Here is a 19125-nt window from a genome sequence, read left to right as displayed (position 1 = left end):
AGGAGAGCGAGTCACAGCGGGTGCTGGGGGGCAGACCCTGGGGGCGCTGAGTCAGGACAGGGCCTGGCCTTTGCTGAGCACTTGCTGGTTCTCCCCAGCTGAGGCTCAGTTTGCCGTGGAATTGGCCTGAAGGGAGAACATCCTGGAAGTCATCACAGTGCCACCCAGGCTGAGCCCCTGGCTTCTAGGGCTCAGGGAAGGGCCTGCCTAGATCTGAGGTCCCTCGGGTGTTGTTAGTGGGGTGCCAGGCAGACCTGGGCAGGCACAGGGCTGTCCGGAAAGTCTGTGGGAAGCAACGGGGCTGCTGTGCTGCAGGGCACGGGGTGTTCTGGGTACAGAGAGACACGGGCCTGCTGGAAGGTTCCGGAAGTTGTGGGATGCGAGAACGCGGGAGGTGAGCACCCCGGCCCCTTCCTGCAGCTTCCCTGACGTGATCCCATTTGAAGCCACCCCATCCCAGAGAGGCCCCTGTGGGCAGCCTCCCCTTAGCCACAGTCTCTTGTCCCCACAGGAGCTGGTGACAAAGAAGAAAGCGTGGTGAGTGCCGTCCCGGACACCGGCAGCTCTTGTCCTCGCTGAGCATGGATCAGGTCCTGGCCCGGCCTCCCGTCCAGGGTCCGGCCAGCCCCTCGTGAGGCCGTGGCCCGTCGGCTCCAGGGCACCCTCGCTGCCCGAGCATCAGCCAAACGCAAGCCAAGCGCTCTGAGCTGGAGGAGCCTCAGACTCTCGAGGGTTCCGTTCACAATGGGGAAACTGAGGCACCTACAGCCTTCACGGGGCCTTGACTGAGGCCGGTGGAGCGAGCAGTGAGGGCAGAGCTGAGACCAGAGGGTGCGGGCCCCCTGTCCTCCGGGGTGCACCTGTGCTGACGGCCCACTCACAACACCCCCTTGCTTTCTCAGATGCCTGAACACTCAGGATCCCCCAGGTCATCGCGTGAAAACAGAGAGACAGACTCTTCAGTCGGCACGACAGGAGACTGTAGCCCGTGTGAAGACAGCGTGGACGTGGAGTCTGAGGTCCCGATGCTCCCCGGCTCCGCAGAGCGCCCGGCGGCTGTGGGCGGCCCACGGGACGGTACGGCACTGCTCACCATGACCTGTCACGCTCCCTGGGAAGAGCCGATGGACGTGGACCAGGTAGGAGGCCGTTGTGCGTGAGTCTGAGGCAGAACAGGAACGGCGACGCCGTCCCTCCCAGCCAGGCTGTCCCAACCTCTCCCCCGCCATTCTGGTCATCAGAGCAGCCCCGCTGCAGGGGGACCTGCACCCCGAGGTCAGGTGAGGACCCTGCTCTTAGGGAGGCCCCCCGGGCCGGGTCCGCCCACCGCTGGTCAGCAGCAGAGCCGGACCTGAGCCAGGGGTGCACTCGACCGCCTCCCGCCTCGGGCCACACGGCCGGTCACCCAGCAAGTCCTCCCTGTGCCGACCTCTGTGTCACGGTTAGGGGACAGGGGAGGGGTGTTGGCGTCCTGGGGCCGCTGCCCACAACCACTACAGGTGTGTGTTCTCTCTCAGTCGGAAGCCGAGAGGCCGAGAGGCCGAGATGAGGACGCCGCCGAGCTGCGCCCCTGCCCCTCCCGGAGGTTCCGGAAGATCCCGTTGCGGCCTCTGTGGTCAAGGGCCCCTGGTCAGTGGGGGGATTTGCAGACGTTCTAGGACCGTGGGGGCCTCGAAATGGACTCTCCTGAGGAACCGGCAATTTCTACCTCCGCCCCGACCCCCACTGGTTCCACAGCCGGAAGCAATGAGGCTTTATTGTCCCGGCGCTGGGACCATGAGCTGCAAGGTCTGGTCGGGACTGGGAGTGCTCCCCAGGTGTCCCTCCTGACTTTTACCCGCCACACATGGAGGTGGGACCGCTCAGGGTGCTTTGAATGCCTGTGACTATTTATGCTTCGCCCCCTCTGCCATGTCTGTCTCTCTCTAATTATTAAAATAATTTTAAAAGAGTTCCTTTTTATTTTATTTTATTTTTTAAATTTCTTTGTATTTATTTAAGAGAGAAGGGAAAAGAGGGAGGTAGGGAGGGAGAGAAGCATAATGTGAGAGAGTAACAGTGACTGGCTGCCTCTCTCACACCTGCAACTGGGAACCTGGCCCACAGCCCAGGCCTGTGCCCTGACTGGGACTCGAACCAGCGACCCTTTGGTCCACAGGCCAGCACTCAATCCACTGAGCCACACCAGCCAGGGATTGTTTGTTTGTTTAAGATTTTATTTTTTTATTTTCAGAGAGAGGGGAAGGGAGGGAGAAGGAGAGGGACAGAAATATCAATGTGTGGTCGCCTCTCATGTGCCCCAACCAACGACCTGGCCCAGAACCCAGGCACTAGTCCTGACTGGGAATTGAACCCATGACGCTCTGGTTTGCAGGCCGGCAACCAATCCACTGTGCGACACCAGCCAGGGGTAGACTGTTACTACAGTTTTAACAAAAGGTTTCATTTATTTCTAGAAAGAGGGGAAGGGAGGGAGAAACATCATTAGTTGACCCAGGCAGGTGCCCTGACAGGGAATCAAACCAGTGAACTTGGTTTGCAGGACGGCACCAAAGTGCCAGAGGAACATTGATCCTTCAGCTGCCTCTCGTGCGTCCCCAACTGGGGACCTGGCCCGTAACCCGGCTCCTCACTGGACCTCACAGCCCACAGTCCCAGTGCTGGGGAAAATCAAGCCTCATTGCTTCTGACTGTGCAGACCAGTGGGGGTTGGGGCGGAGGCATAAACTGCCGGTCTCAGCAGAGTCCGCTAGTTTAAAGGGCCCCCATGGTCCTAGAACATCTGTAGACCCACCCACTCTGGGAACGATGGCCAGGGCTGCAGCTAGTGGGGCGCGAGTCTGGTGCGGAAGTGGGAGAGGTGCCTGGAAAAGGGGCGAGTGCTGAGCAAGTGTCATTGTTCCCTCTCTGACCCCTCCCCCACACACAGTGTCACAACGTGGTGAAACGGGTCACCCTGTACTGATGAGTCCCTAAGGCTCTGCCCCTTACAACGTAACAGGAGCAACAGCTCTACCTCAGACACAGAGGCAAACAAACACGGGAGCCTGTCAGAATGAGGATACAGAGAAGTATGGCCCAAAAGGGGGAATGGATCTAGGTTCTAGGGGGAGAACTAAGCGATGAGGAGATAGCCAACCTAACAGATGAGGAGATATACAACCTCACAGACGTAGAATTCAAAACACTGGTGATAAAGATGCTCACAGGCTTGACAGATATGCTTGCATATGGCAAATGCATAAGGGAAGAAGTGAAGGCTATGCTAAGTGAAATGAAGGAAAATCCACACAAAACTAATGGTGAAGGGAAGGAAACCGGGGTTCAAATCAATGATTTGGAACATAAGGAAGAAAAAAAAATCAGTCAACCAGTGCAGAATGAGGAAGCAAGAATTGAAAAGAATGAGGAAAACTTCCCAAATTTTGTGAAGGAGATGGGCGTACAGGTCCGGAAAGCACGGAGGGTCCCAGGCGAGCTGGAACCAGAGGGGACCACACCAGGACGCATCATGACTGAGATGCCAAAGGTGAGAGATAAAGACAGAGTCCTGGGGGCAGCAGGAGAGAGGTGGAGAGTTGCCTACAGGGGGTGCCTATAGGACTCTCAGCTGATTTCTCAGAGGACACTTTGCAGGCAGGCAGGGACTGGCAAGCAGTGTTCAATGTGATGAAAAGCAAGGACCTGCAACCAGGATTACTCTACCCAGCAAAGCTATCACTTAGAATGGAAGGGCAGATGAAGTGCTTCCCAGACAAGGTGAAGCTAAAGGAGTTCATCATCAGCAAGCCATTATTATATGAAATGTCAAAGGGACTTACTTAAGAAAAAGAAGATCAAAACTATGAACACTAAAAAACAAACTCACAACTATCAACAACTGAATCTAAAAAATAAGAACAAAATCCAACTAAGCAAACCAGAATAGGAACAGAATTGTAGGTATGGGGATCATTTGGAGGGTTATCAGCTGGGAGGGGGAGGGGGAGAAATGGGGAAATGGTGCAGGGACTAAGAACCATAATCGGTTGGTACAAAATAGACAGGGGAAGGTAAGAATAATATAGGAAAGGGTGAAGCCAAAGAACTTATATGCACGACCCATGGACATGAACTAAGGGGGGTGGGATTGCTGGAGGGAAGGGGGCTGAGTACTGGGCGGAGGAGAGCAAAGGGGAAAACAATTGGAACTATGTAACAACAGAATCAGTAAAATATACATTAAAAAAACCCCACAAACCAGCCTCTGAATCTGTAAGTCTGTGGAGACATCCAGCCACAGGGCCTTTGCTGGAATGACATTTAACAGTGGCAATTAGACAGGTCCTCCTGGCCTGTAGATTGAACATTTCTGATGATGTCCGAAACCTAGTTTTAACCTCTGAATGAAAATAAACTTTTAAAGACAATTAGCTGCACTAGTTTACAGTCTACCACTGAGCCTTGTTTTTCCTCAAATTATGATTTTTCTCCTTAAGATTACCCTCCTTGTCATTAAGGGACTGCATTAAGTCCAGTTTTAATTTCGCCCGTTTATTGGCATAAACACAACAAGAGCAGCAACTGATAACATATGAGCTTTAAGTCTGCTTTGCTGGAACTCACAGGAGGAACCTTCAGGATGTATGGGAAGCCGGGGTGCTGGGTGGTGGCAAATGCAGCTCAGCCCCAGAGTGGAAAACCCCTGGGGGCATGGCGGCACGCAGGGCCTACTCCACACACCGTTTTCCCCGGGGACCAGGCCTGCGTTTCTATAACAACTTAAAAGCTTGCTTTCTGCTAAAGGACCCCCTCATCCTGGGCTGAGAACAACAGGTGTCCAGCGTGTAGCCTTCAAGCAGTTTCTCGGGGTCTCTTCTGGGCTGATTTTCAAGGACAGGATGTGGCTAGAAGGGTTGTCCTTATCATCCATTCTTTTCTCTGTCATGTAAAAGTAACCATCATAGAAGGCAGTGATTGGCACACCGACTCACAACTTTCTGGGGTGTAATCCAACTAAAGGGTTAATCAAAGCCTGTTCAGGGAGGGACAAAGTGTGCTTTCTCCTGCAGAAAGTGGCCGGTTTTGTCCCCTCTTCTCCACAGGGTCCCTGCCGTCCTGTCCATTTATTCATTTCATCCGCAAGGCCGTGGGCCCTGCTGGTCAGAGGTCCTCGAAGGGTGACCTTCAGTCTGCCCCCCAGGCACAGAAGCTGAGCCCCACACCTGCCCTGGGGCCGTGTCTGTAAAACCCATGCTTTTTACAAGCCCTCCAGGTTTTCCATGGCGCCTTAAGGGTCCTCCCGGCCGTCTCTCAGGGGAGCAACCTTCGTCCCTTCCCTGGAAAGACTGCCATGAATGTACAACCAACCAGGGTGTCAGGCCTTCTCCTCCTTGGCTTTCCTCAGCCTTGAAAGTCAGCTCCCGTTCCCCAGGGCTTTCCGGTAACACCCAGAGGCCGGGCACACGCCTCCTTCTGCATGACATCCCGGCCAAAGCCTCAGGTAATAAAAACCCACCATTGGCAACTGATCTCACGCAAAGGAACCTTATGTCACCTCTGACTTCTGTAGAATGCCAAGTACTGGAGGGATCCGGGAGGGAGAAAAATATGAAGGTGTGAAGGAAAACCCTTGTCCTTCAAAACTGTATTTCCATGCCTTATACCTTCCATTACTAAAGCCATAGAATTTCTTTTCAAAAGTTTTATAACCTTCTAAGAAACTTTTTTCATCTTCATGCCTTATACCAGGGATGCTATAGAAGGAATAGCTCAACAGTTAGACGCCACCAGTCGAGTGACCTGGGAGAATAGGATGGCACTGGGTATGATGCTGGCAGCAAAGGGAGGTGTATGTGTAATGCTCAGAGGACAGTTGTACTTTTACCCCCAATAATACAGCTCCTCATGGGACCATCACTGAGGCCCTACAGGGACTGAAAACCCTAGCAAAAGAAATAGCGGAAAACTCAGGCACCGACAATCCCATAACAGGATGGATAGAAAACCGGTTCGGCAACTGGAAAGGAATCATCACGTCAGCTCCTGTCTCCCCTCCTCATAGCGGTAGCCGGCGTCCTCGCTGCTTTAGGCCGCTGTGTCATTCCCTGCATCAGGGGTTTGGTTCAGAGGTGAACTGAGACTGCCTAGCTAAACAGGTGCCAGTAACTTACCAACAGAATAACCTCCTCCTCCTGGAGGCCGAAGAAAATCCTTGCTATGAGGCAGAGAGTCGAGAAATCCTCATGAGGTTTGAAGGAACACATTAGAGGTTTGAGTCGTCAATTTTCCAAAAGAGACGGGAAATTGTGAGGGATAAAGAAGCCAGTGACTCTCAAACCAGCGGGAGATAATTAACAGATGAGTCGTGGGAAAGGGGCGAGGAAATGACGTAACCTCCTCACACACGTCTCTGGGATCAATAGCAGGAGGATTGTCGTTAGGAAACAGAGAGAAACGGAGGAGAAGGAGAGGGGAGGGGAGCCAGTGGCGTTGGTATAAAACCAATTTCCTTTGCTTTGCGCAAACACATGCTCCTGGCGGTGCGGCCGACTGCAGACCCGGGACGCGAGTAAGCGCCTCGCAGTGTCTGCCCACGTCCTGGGTCCCGTGATTTACTGCGAGCGCTTCTCACAGGAGGGAACGCGTGGCTCCTCAGGTCCCGGAGTCCAGGGCGCCCGCTCTCCTCCACCTGCTGGAAGCAAAAATGTAAAACTCAGGCGGGGGGCGGGGTGCTCCCGCTAGGGGAGCCACCCTCCAGCTCAGAAGCCGGCCCACTGCAGCGAGCGGGCGGGGGGCGAGGGGGTGCAAACTTGTCCCAGAGCCAGGGCAGGGAGGGCGCGTGGCGGCAGAGGCCGCAGCTCCGGGCTTGGGAGAGAAACGAGTCTTGCTGATTAAAATGTTTACAACGCTTTTGGGGTAGGGATTGCCTGCTTTAAATGACATTATTTTAATATTGGTTTGAAACGTTTGACCTCACACGACTGGAAAGGATATGACTTATCAAGGAAAGCTATTTAGAGCTCTAGAAGTAGATTTTATTTCCATTTTTAGAGAGAGAAGGAGGAACAAATGGAGAGACGCATCAGTTGGCTGCCTCAATCAGAACTGCCCCCCGCCCCTCCCAGAACTGCCCCCTGGGGTGCGTGTCCTGGCTCAGGAGAGGGGAGCCTGGGACCTGGCAGTAGCTCACTGAAGAAGAATGAGGCCTCCTGAGGACTGAACATCCTGAATCGGGCTCATTCGGGAACCCAGGTGACCGCCTGTCGCCATAACAGACGCTGAGGGGCGTGGTTGGGGACAGAGGAGGCGGGACAGCCGTCCCATATAAAAAGTTTGCGCGGGAACCGGATCCAGACTGAGTCGTCCTGCGTCCTGCGTCCTGCGTCCTGCGCAAGTCAGCGCGTGGCCCAGCAGAGCGGCTGCCCCACCCGCGGGGTCCCGAGGGGCCATGACTCCATGGTCCTGCTGAGGTTCCCTTCCCTCCTGTTGCTGCCGCTGCTGCTGGCCGGCGTGCAGGTCGGTGCGCGGCGGAACGAGGAGGGGGCGGGGGAAACCGGGCCGTGAAGATCCCCACATTTGGCGGTGGCTGAGCCCCGTCTCAAAAACTCTGGAACCAGTGTGCGTTCTGGGTGGGCGGTGGGTGCGGTGTGTGGGCGCAGCCCCGAGGGGCACAGCGCCCCGCACAGGAGGCACCGGGGTCGCCGCCCAAAGTCCCTCTCAACTCCCCTCCGCCACCTGCGGGGACCGCGCTGGGGCGCGTGGCCTCGGACCGGGGTATTGAGGGCCTCCCAGATTCGCGGGCTGGGACCTGGCTGAACAAAGCCGGGGCACTTGGAAAGGAGGCGTGGTCAGCAGGTGCCGGACTGTGTGGGAGTCGGTGCCCCCCTATCCGAGACCCGGAGCCTGAAGTCCTGGCCAATCCGAGACAGAGGCGCTGCGGCCGGGGGCGGGCTCGGCAGCAAAGTCCCGCCCAGTCTCGGGCGCAGCGGGCGCGACGCGGCTCAGTGAGCCCGTGGGCGGCCCGTGGGCCCCGGGGCGGCCGGGGAACCGGGCCAGGCCGCGCGTGCTTCCTGCTCGGACCGGGGGCTCCGATCTGGCCCCGCCTGCGCGCCGTGAGCGTAAGTATTTAATGGTAATTACGCGTTTCTACTTCGGGGAGGGGGCATTTTAGCAGCTTTCCGGGGGTCTGACTGATACACGGCACACAGCGCCTTTGAGCGCACAGCGCGGCCCCGGCGGGAGGCTCCGGCAGCAGGGGCCCCGGGGAGGGCGGTACCCGGGGTCCCCGCGCGCGTTACAGGCGGGAGAGTCAACCAAGGCTTCCCCGGGGGGCCCCGTCGCCCCTCCTCTCTCTCTAAAGCGGTGTGTTGCGGGGTGAGGATTCAGACAAACAAACACGGCCCTCAGACTGAGCGGCCCGAGGCTTGGAGCGCAGTCTGGTACCCCAGGGGTGTGGGCTGGGTTCCCTGGTCGGACCACACACCTCGCTGCGCTTCCATCTCTGGTTGCGGAGCGAGCATGAGGCCGCTGATCGATGTTTCTTTCTGTCTCTCAAATCAATAACTTGAAAAAGAATAAGTAGCCCTGTCCGCTGTGGCTCAGTGGACTGAGCACCGGCCTGCAAACCAAAGGGTCGCCGGTTCAATTCCCAGTCAGGGCACAGGCCTGGGTTTCGGGCCAGGTCCCCAGTTGGGGGCGCGCATGAGAGGAAACCACACATTGATGTTTCCTTCCCTCTCTTTGTCACTCCCTTCCCCTCACTCTAAAAAATGAAGAAATAAAATCTTAAAAAAAAGATTTAGGCTAGAAAATCGCCAGTATCCTCCCTTGGTGTGCAGGGGTCTGTCTGCATAAAAAGGCAAAAGCCTGGTGGTGAGTGGTGCCACCCTTGCCAATGCCATGGTGTCCCCATTACCTCCAGCCGCACACCCACCCTCCGTTCCCCTGGCTCACAGCACACAGGTGGAGCATCACATTCAGAAAGGGGTGCCTCCCCCAGAGGCCGGCCGGCCCGGGGAGAGGTGCTGGGCGCGCTGCTTAGAGCCGGGGCCGGACCTGTCCCCTCCCCTTGGCCCCCCGTGGGTCCCTGCGGCGCCCTTCACACTCGCAGTGCGGGCTCCTCCTCACACCCCGCACGGTGACGTCCCAACGTATCGCGCCGATGTCTCGTCAGGACGTGGGTTTGTCCAACACCAGCGTCACTGTTGGAATATTTCTTCCAAGTCCTGGGAAGGGAACGGTGGAGACCTGAGGAAGTTCCCAGGGCCGTGTGCGCAGAAGAACAGAAACGTCTGTCTGTCCTGACGGAGCCCCTCCTGACTCCGAGGGTCCCGTCCCTGCTGCACGGCAGCTTCCTGTCGCCTCCCCTCAGCGCGCAGTGGGGCGGGTGGCCCTGACGGCAGGTCCGGCCGGCGTCCCTGTGTCCCCGTGCGCTTGAGCAGAATCGTCGGACTAAAGCCTCAGGGGGAGCCACGGGCAGATGCTCTAGAACCCTCAGGGCGGGAACACAGCAGCTCTATCAGCTCATCCTCCGAGGGGAACGCAGACCGAGCCCATCGTCTGTGTCACGGGAAACTGGCACGTGGGCTGCCCTCCGGCTCGGCTCGGCGCTCACAGGACCCAAACCATGTAACCGTCGGGCACCATGGTTGGACCCCCAGCCTGGAGAATCATGACCATTGTGACACGTTTTTGGGACGAGCTGGGTTCAGAATCACAATGCGCAGCAGGAGTGCGGACGTGTCACCGAGCAATGCTGTGCCGACCCTTCTCATCTCGGACCAGCGGGGCCTGACCCTCTAGGCTCATGAGGCCACCTGGAAGCAAGGTGGGGTCGCTTGTGACTCTGGGGTCACGCCACGGTGGGCTTCCAGGACCCGGCGCTCAGGGTCCCCTATCTCTGTGTCTGTCGTCACCTCTGCTGCCTTTGGGAGCCGCTGTACTGTCACCAGACGGGGACAGTGACCACCTGATTCTGAGCACGTGGGTCTTGTCCTGTTTCATGTGGTTTCACTGCCACGTGTCTAAACCTGAGTGTGCTGTGCTCGGTGCATGTTTCGTAGATTTAACAGTGGTTAATTGTCCTTTTTTAAAAAAAAAAATTTATTTATTTACTTTTAGTGAGAGGGGAAGGGAGAGAGAAAGACAGGGAGAGAAACATTGATGTGTGAGAGGAACATCAGTTGGTTGCCTCTCACGTGCCCCCAACCGGGGACCTAGCCCGCAACCCAGGCCTGTGCCCTGACTGGGAATCGAACCGGCGACCTTTCAGTTCACAGGTCAGCACTCAATCCACTGAACCACACCAGCCAGGGCTAATGGTCCTATTTTGATGCCAGCAAAGTTTTGGCAGTAAAATGGTACCTGACCAATGCGAAGTGACTTTACAGCTGGTATGTGGAGAGGCTCCGTATGTGAAGAGGAAAATAGACAATAAAGGTGGATTTGAAACAAAATCAATAAATGAAATCAGGAGGCGTGAGCCCGGAGCGATGGTTAGGGCCACTTGTACATTTGGGGGCCTCTGTCCTGCTTTTATGCTTGGCTGCCCCGCCTATGTCCTTGCAGGTGTCGATGTTACTGTGACTAAGTTCTCCTTGCCTGTGAAGCCTGTACGTTGGAACCCGTTCCAGCCCAGGACGTGGAATGGGAAGAAGGATCCCTTCCTGACCCACGTTTGGAGCCAATGAGCTCCTGCCCCCACACACCCGGGCTGGCGGGCACAGGCGCTGTGTTCTCAGGGGTCCGGGGCGTGTGTGGTGAGGGGCCCCAGCTCCCCAGGGAGAGAGCCAGGGATGGAGACCCGGCCAGGGAGGGTAATGGCACCTGCCTCCTAGGGTCACATTGGGATCCGCTGAGCTGTGACTTGAGTGGGGCTGAGAAGACGAAGTGGTACAGGGGGTATCCACGCACGTTTCTCGTTCTGTTGCAGCTGACGGTGACCGCCCCGACCACCCCGATGTCCCAGCAGAGCCCGGAGTGGCCCAGCCAGATGAGCAGGTGCGGGCCTGACGAGTACTGGGTCGCCGGCCGCTGCTGTCAGCTCTGCCCTGCGGGTGAGTCCGGAACGGTCTGGCTGGTGGCCCCTGAAACCCACGTGCACCAGCCGTGGGAAGGACCGCCCCTGACAGGGCAGTGGGGAGGTGGGCAGTGGCCCCGAGGAACTCCTTCTAGAGGAAGCACCTGTCTGCCCTCTGGAGGGTGACAAGGAGCCCTGCTGGTGGCGTGAGGCGCTTCGGTTCCGGAACGGAGCACGTGCCCCGTGTGGGTGGGAAACGGGGCGGTGCCGCTGCCGGAGGCGGAGCCCGGACACCCACGGCAACTGGCGGTGCGCCCCGCCCCGGCTGGGCAGCAGAGCGCCGTCCGTGGTCCCGCTGCTTCTCCTGACCTGGACGAGGGGCGCGCCTCGCTGGGCCTCAGCGTCTGCCGGGTTTGGGGGGCTGGGGTCCCCGTGGTGCCCGCAGCACAGCTGTCAGAGGCGCGCAGGCAGGGCAGGGAGCAGAGCTCGCACGGGAGGGGGAGGCGCCAGGCGGTTTGCTCACCGTTCCCAGGAAGCTGTAAGATGCAGGGGTTACTTTGATCCGAGGCCCCAAGACACACGCCTTTCTATGCTCTCCTTGGCGAGGCCAGCGCCCGGGGACGGGGTGGGCAGGCCGCGCAGCAGGGCCACCCGGGTGCCTGCAGGGGACCTGACCCAGTGCCCACCCCTCGTGCAGGTGAGCGTGTCCGTGACCACTGCAGCCGCCCCCACACCCGGGGAACGTGTGACCAGTGTGACAGCGGGACATTCACGGCGTTCCCCAACGGGCTGCGGTCCTGCCTGCTGTGCACCACCTGCTTCGAGGGTGAGTCTCCGCACGGGCCCCTGGCCTGACCCTGACACGGGCAGCCCCGCGGCCCCGCAGTGGCCCGTCCTTCACGTCCAGCGTCAATACTTAGTTCCAGGGACGCTCACGGTGCGGCCGTGACAAGTCAGAGAAAGCCAGGTGCTTCGGGCACCGATGGACGTCACGGTCATGCAGCGCAGAGTTCTCGGTCCTGCACAGACGTGGCTGGAGAACTCTATCAGCAGAGACACGCTCCCCACGCTGTGTGACAGCAAGGAAAAGGGACAACACCCGTAGCTCCCCTCGGGTTCAACATTCTCAGCAACCTTTTTTATTTTCGATCACCGTGCTCAAACTGGGAGTTAGTAAATCTGACCTAGAAAACTCAGAAATCGCACGCACACACACAGAGTTAATGAGGTGAACACCGCTCAGGGACTCAGGAATTATTTATCCTCAAACTTTCAAAACACGTAGAAAAGTTGAAAGAATAGAAGAGAGAGCGCCGGGGATGACACAGTTGGTGGTGTGTGATCACAGGTGCATGTGTGTGTGTGAGGGCTGTGCGCAGGTGTGTGCACATGTGTGAGGGCTGTGAGCATGTGTGTGCGTGTGTGTGGACCACTTCAAAGTCAGCTGCAGATGTCTTTGGGCTTCACCCAAAAATGCCAGCACCCACACTTCCCGTGCACAGAACGGGGCGCTTCACCCCCCCAGGAGAAGCAGGAGGGATTCCCCAACATCCAGTCCAGACTCGGAGTCACTGCTTTGCGTTAAGAATCCCCCCAGTTGTCCACCTGCTGAGCGCGGAGTGGAGAACTCTGCCCCGCCCGCCCGGCAGCCGGCAGTCCCCGCTCCCCAGGGTTTGGCGGGGGCTGGATTCTCCTGTCACACAAAACCAGCAGATGGTGACCGCACCCCGAGGTCCATAGTGTGAAATCTGAAGCCTCAGTGTTCCTATCGGCACGAATTCCATAAACACACTTAACAAACGGGCTACCCCATAGGAAAAGCAGACGTCATTATTTGTGAGCCGCAAAGGCAGACCCGCAGTCTTGATGAAGTAGACAGTCTGGCAAGTAAGTTTTTTTTTAAAAAGAAACCCCTGCGGTGGCATTTGAGACTGTGCTTCAGAATGTATCCACGTGACCCCTTTTCTGAACCCGCACCCCCGCTCGGGGAGTTCGCCCTGGGGGCACAGGGGTGCGAGGAGGTGGCGGAAGTGTCCCCAGCAGGGCTGATGACAGCCCTCAGGACCAGCAGCAGTGGCCGCTGAGGTCCGTCCTGGGGACACACGGCATCCAGCCCCAGTGGCCACGTAGGGGCACGTGTGTGCATAGGACAGGGCACGCCCCCTGGGACAGACCCCGTCTTTCCCGACCTGCAGGCCAAGAAGAGGTGGCGGCGTGCACTCCGACCAGCAACCGGGAATGCCACTGTCCAAGAGGCCATTTCTACAGCCCCCCCGGCCACAACAAGTTCTGCACGCCCTGTCACACGTAGGTGGCGCTCCGCGCAGTGGCTGGCGGTGGGGGTCCGAGGTGGCGCGGACCCGGGCCGCGGTGGGCTTGTTCCTGAGGAGCTCAGCCCCATGTGAGGTCAGCCCAGCATCGGCCCGGGGACCCTTCACACTCCGGCCCGATGGCTCCCCTCTCTCTCGGCTCCTCGGGGTTCACAGCGCTGCGTTGATTTTCAGGTCACCCCGTATCTGCAGATTCTACGTCCTATAGTCTATTGTTCCCCTTCCTACCTGTCTGACCGCCTTGCCGTGTTTCCATGCACAGCGGGCCGCTCTCAAGCCTCACTTTTCCCAGCTCACCATCGGCCTTGCGTTTGTCACCGCCATGAGCTGGTGTCCCTCCCTGGGTCCCCAGCTGGTGCAGCATCTCAGTCTGCTCCCAGCAGCCAAGGCGGGACCCCCTACCAGATGTCCTGGCTCCCCTCAGCCCCCCGTCGGGATCATGCATTTGCTTTGTGGGAGTGTGTCCTCATGTCACATCCTGCGGAAGGAGACCTTTGCATCGTTGGCTTTTACTGACCGTCTGTGTGCGGGATTCTGGAGGCGTCTCCCCTGGGTCCCCTGGCACCAGGTTGCTCGTGGGTTGCCCGGTGCCTCCGCCCAGGGTCTGACGGTGTCTGGGGCCCAGGCCTTGCGTGTCCCGCCTCTGAGGCTGCGTTCGGTGAACAGGAAGGACAGGGACAGGCTGGACGGGCGCTCAGGTCCTGAAATGCTGTCTAACCTGAGATTTCTCCCTGTTGTGTATTTCTTCTCACTGTGCTCCTAACTTTGGGGTCTCAGGACAGGCCCCACGCTGTCCAGAGAGCAGGCGGGGAGACCGCTGGTGGGGGAGCACAGGGCTGGTGGCTGCGGGGCCTGGACAGGGGTCGCCCGTCAGTGTGGTGCTGGGAGCTGTGAGCACTGGGACCTGAGCCGTGGCGCGCTCTTCCTGGGTCTAAGCCAACCTGCCTGCAGCTTCAGGATGCGTTAGACTGATGAGGAGCCCGGTCTCGCAACAACTAGGAAGGAAGGCCTATGCTTCTTTTTTTTTTGAAATATGCTTTATTGTTTATGCTGTTACAGTTGTCCCAATTACTTTTTCCTCTGCTCCCCTCTATCCTATGACCCCCCTCCCTCCAGCTGTCCCCCCCCCCTTAGTCCATGCCCATTGGTTGTGTACATAGTTCTTCTCAACGTCTTCCTGTCTACCCCTCTCCCTCCTACTTTGCTTCCTAATTCCTGTACCATCTCCCTCCCTCCCTCCCCCCCCCTCCCTCCTGACCTCCCCCATAATGTTCCCCATACCTATAATTCTTTTACCACTCTCGTTGCCTACTTAGTCTGCCTTTGTTTCAATTCCCAGCTTCTGTTGTTGGTTGTTGTGATACAGTTTTCATTTTAATGTTCATAGTTTTGATCCTCCTTCTCCTTAACAAGTCCCTTTTACATGTCGTATAACAGTGGTTTGGATCTGATGAACTCCTTCAGTTTTACTTTGTCCTGGAAGCACTTTCTCTGCCCTTCTATTCTGAATGACCAGCTTCACTGGATAGAGTCATCGTGGTTGTAGGTTTTTGCTTTTCATTACCTTGAATATTCCTGGCTGGTTTGGCTCAGTGGATTGAGTGTCGGCCTGCGAGCTAAGTGTCGCTGGTTCGATCTTCCAGTCAGGGCACATCAGAGAAGGAAAACTCTGACTCCAAAAAACCTCCGCTGCCTTGTGGCATACCTCTTCAGGGGAAAGGCTAAGGGAGTAAACCCCGACAGAAAATCCGGAGCCGGAGTCCCTAAGGCGGTTTGACGTTGTAGTCAACACCGGCAACTCCTGCGGCGCACCTGAAGCCAAGCTGTATTGACTCCGTCTTTCCCTTGGACCCTTCAGCTGCGAAGAGAGGGGGGGTCTGCTGCATGGGCAACAGCAGACCCTCCATATCACCCTGCCCAGGCTCTGTAGCTTCAGCTTCACTGGAGAGGACACTCCAGCGTCATCGCAAGATGTCGATTCAGCACGGGAGGAGACAGATACCGTGTCACTCCCGAGTCGGACTGCACAGCCATTCTCGGCGGTGCAGATAGACTCTTAAGAAGCTACACCATCGTCTCTCGAGACAGACTGCTGCCGATACCAATATACCTTGAATATTTCTGGCTAGTCCCTTCTTGCCTGCAGGGTCTCCTTTGAGAAATCAGCTGAGAGTCTTATTGGGACCCCTTTGTAGGTAATTCTCTTCTTCTCTCTTGCTGCTTTTAAGATTCTCTCTTTATCCTTAATTTCTGACATTTTGATTATAATGTGTCTTGGTATGGTTCTCCCTGGGTCCAGTTATTTTGGAACTCTCTGTGCTTCCTGGACCTGTATGTCTATTTCCTTCCCCAAGTTAGGGAAGTTCTGCTTCATTATTTTTTCATATAATTTTTCAATTTCTAGTTCTTCTTCACCTTCTGGCAACCCTGTGATTCAGATGTTGGCCCACTTATAGCTGTCCCATAGGTTTCTTAGCCTCTCCTCATTTTCCTTACTTCTCGTTTCCTCTTTCTGCACTGGTTGACTGTTTGTTCCTTCCCTATGTTCTGGTTTGTTGATTTGATCCCTGGGTTTCCTTCCCTCACCACCAGTTTCGTATGTGTTTTTGTTCATTTCAGCAGGACTAGCCTTCATTCCTTCCCCGTCTTGTTTAAGATCTGCTGTCAGGTCTGTAAGCATTTTTATAACCAAAGCTCTGAACTGAGGCTCAGAAAGATTTCCTATCTGCTGCTTCATTAGATTAGATATTTGCTGTCTGGTCAGCTCGTCTCTGGGATCTCTATCATGATCTGTGCCATCCTGACCGTTTTGTGTTTACCTTTGCTTCCTGGGCGGGGCTGTCACACCTCCTATGCTATAGGGGGTGGAGCCCCGTACAACATGTCACAACCGGGCGACCCTCCTCACCACGTGGTGGCACTTTCCGCGGGGGCGGGGGTCCAAGATGGATTCCTGCCGTTCACTCTCCGCTGAGAAATCGGGAGCCTCCTCCTCCCTCCCCACGCCCCCCGGGCCTCACAGTCGGAGGCAGTGGGGGTCGGCCTTCCCCAGCGTTGGAATCGCGAGTGGACGGGTGTGGTCTGCCACCGGGGTGCTCCCCTGGGAGTTTCGCCGCCCGTTGCTGCAGCAGCCGTGGACAGCACACCTGTCCTCTCCGCCCCGGCTTCGCCCCTCCTACCCGTCCCCACGAGCACCGCTGGATTAGAACTTCACACGTTGGACTTCGCCGTAGTTTGATTTTCTGGAACTTCTGGTTGTCTCTGGTTTTGCCGTAGTCATGTTCCTTCTTAGTTGCGGAGGGTGACGGAGCGTGTCAGTCCGGGCCTCCAGCGTGGCCAGAAGTCTCAGGCCTACGCTTCTAAGCTTTTGTTCAAAGCAGGATGACTTCCTTCGGTTTTCGGTTCACAGGCCCCCACACAAGGCCTGACTATTCATCGATGAGGAAAATGCACCCACTGTCCTGCTAGGAAGGACGTGGGCTGGTGCTGGGGGTGAGAGCGGGGGGTCTCCGTGTGACTCAGGGACCCTCGTGTGGGTCTCCGCTCATGTCATGCAGTGCACCCCAAAGTGGGTTGGGGAAGCACCCACTGTGACACCTTCTGTTGGCGACAGGGCCGCCTGGGTGTCTGAGACCCGGGACGACGTGGCAGGAGGAACAGTGACGGTGTCCCCCTCCCCTGACAGGTGTCCCACAGGGAACGTGATCCTGAAGAAATGCACCCCCACGGCAGACACTGTGTGCGGCCCACCCGGTCCAGGTGAGAGAGGGGTCGCTGCTGCTCACGTGCCTGTTTATGGAGGTGAAAACGACAGAACCCGAAACTAACATTTACAGTGACCAGTTTAGTTCTGAAACGTTTCCATCAGCCATGAAACAGTGCTCCCCGTGCCCTCTGCCCTCTGACCTGGTTTGCCTTCTGTGACTGAGTCCCTATTCTGGACGTGTCACAGACACGGAATCGAGTGGCATGTATGTGGCCCTGTGTGTCTGGCTTCCCTTGTCAGCAGCATGTCCCCCAGGCCCGTGCTCAGGGCAGGACACCCAGGGCCGCCCAGCTCTCTGTGGCTGAGTGACACTCAGACGTACACACAGAATGCACTGCATTTTGTCACTTGTTTATCTGCTCATGCATTCAGGGGACACTTTTAAACAAATAGACCCTTGAACCCAGAATGTTCTAGGACAAGGACAATTTTTCAGTGATTGGTGTTGGGGAACCTGGACATCCCCAGGCCGAGAAGGGGGCGGACCCTGACCTCACACCAGGCTCAAAAGTTAACTCACAGCGAACCGAAGGCCAACTGTGAGGCCTCGACACGCTACAGCCCCCAGGGAGGAAAGGAGGGGGGTGCTCCGTGGCCCGGACTGTTCTCAGGGGACCTGTGAGACGAGGTAGCGCGGGGTTGTCTTCCTCCGTGTGACCCGCCTCACTGAGCATCGCGTCCCCACCCACGGCGGGAGTTCTCCTCCTCATGGTGACCGTATCCCCTGTGTGTGCGTGTGTGTGCGTGTGCACACGCCCCCTCTCTACCCGTCATCTGCCCCCGACCTCAGGGTGTTTCCGCGCCCCAGCCCCTGTGAATGACGCTGCCGTGAACATGGGGTGCAGACGTCCCAACCTGGGGTTTCCATTTCCTTGGGAACCGCAGGGGCTGCGTCTGCCTGCGCTTCACACCCGGTGCTGGGAGCAGGGCCGCCATGTCCTTAGGAGACTCACCCTGCTTTTCCCAGTGTCAGAGAGCGGACGCCGGTTCTGTCTGATAGGGGGCTGTCTCCTTTCCCCGCTAGGAACCTCCACGATCGCCAAGGTCATCCTCATCGCCGTCGCCATCACCTTACTCAACATCATCTCACTCGCCTTCGTCTTCATAGTCGTCATCGCCTCTCCGTGTCCCTGCGGTAAGTTCGTGGGGAGCAGTGGGGCTGCTGTGCTGCAGGGCACGGGGTGTTCTGGGTACAGAGAGACGCGGGCCTGCTGGAAGGTTCCTAAGGTTGTGGGACGAGAGAACGCGGGAGGCGAGCACCCCGGCCCCTTCCTGCAGCGTCCCTGACATGATCCCATTCGAAGCCGCCTGCCCCAGAGAAGCCCCTGCGGGCAGCCTCCCCTTAACCACAGTGTCTTGTCCCCACAGGAGCCGGTGACAAAGAAGAAAGCGTGGTGAGTGCCGTCCCGGGCACCGGCAGCTCTTGTCCTCGCTGAGCAGGGATCAGGTCCCGGCCCGGCCTCCCGTCCAGGGTCCGGCCTGCCCCTCGTGAGGCCGTGGCCCGTCGGCTCCAGGGCGCCCTCGCTGCCCGAGCATCAGCCAAACGCAAGCCGAGTGCCCTGAGCTGGAGGAGCCTCAGACTCTCGAGGGTTCCGTTCACAATGGGGAAACTGAGGCACCTACAGCCTTCACGGGGCCTTGACTGAGGCCAGTGGAGCGGGCAGTGAGGGCAGAGCTGAGACCAGAGGGTGCGGGCCCCCTGTCCTCCGGGGTGCACCTGTGCTGACGGCCCACTCACGACACCCCCTTGCTTTCTCAGATGCCTCAACACTCAGGATCCTCCAGGTCATCGCGTGAAAACGGAGAGACAGACTCTTGAGGAGACTGCAGCCTGTGTGAAGACAGCATGGACGTGGAGTCTGAGGTCCCGATGCTCCCCGGCTCCGAGAGGGCCCGGCGGCTGTGGGCGGCCCACGGGCCGGGCCGGCACTGCTCACCATGACGTGTCACACTCGCTGGGAAGAGCCGATATGTAGGCGAAAGTCACAAGCCCTCTGCCAGGGGGGCCTGCAAGTGGTCCCCCCTGCCCT

At 57.6% G+C, this 19125-nt stretch overlaps 1 protein-coding gene across 1 annotated transcript; it reads left to right on the top strand.

Annotated features, from left to right (window-relative positions):
- Positions 1 to 7358: 7358 nt before the first annotated feature.
- LOC150017363 (tumor necrosis factor receptor superfamily member 21-like) lies at positions 7359 to 18531 on the top strand. The gene is made up of 7 exons (XM_090291729.1): positions 7359 to 7497; positions 10913 to 11036; positions 11697 to 11825; positions 13195 to 13306; positions 16943 to 17088; positions 18120 to 18230; positions 18464 to 18531. Exons 1-7 carry the CDS (start codon positions 7438 to 7440, stop codon positions 18529 to 18531), a joined length of 750 nt encoding a protein of 249 aa, XP_090147855.1. The 5' UTR covers positions 7359 to 7437.
- Positions 18532 to 19125: the final 594 nt, after the last annotated feature.

The sequence above is a fragment of the Furipterus horrens genome, unplaced genomic scaffold (assembly GCF_987537825.1).
Source record: "Furipterus horrens unplaced genomic scaffold, mFurHor1.1.pri manual_scaffold_2, whole genome shotgun sequence".
Taxonomy (NCBI): Eukaryota; Metazoa; Chordata; class Mammalia; order Chiroptera; family Furipteridae; genus Furipterus; species Furipterus horrens.
Note: the sequence above shows the minus strand (reverse complement) of the source record. Positions and strands in the feature narration are given on the sequence as shown.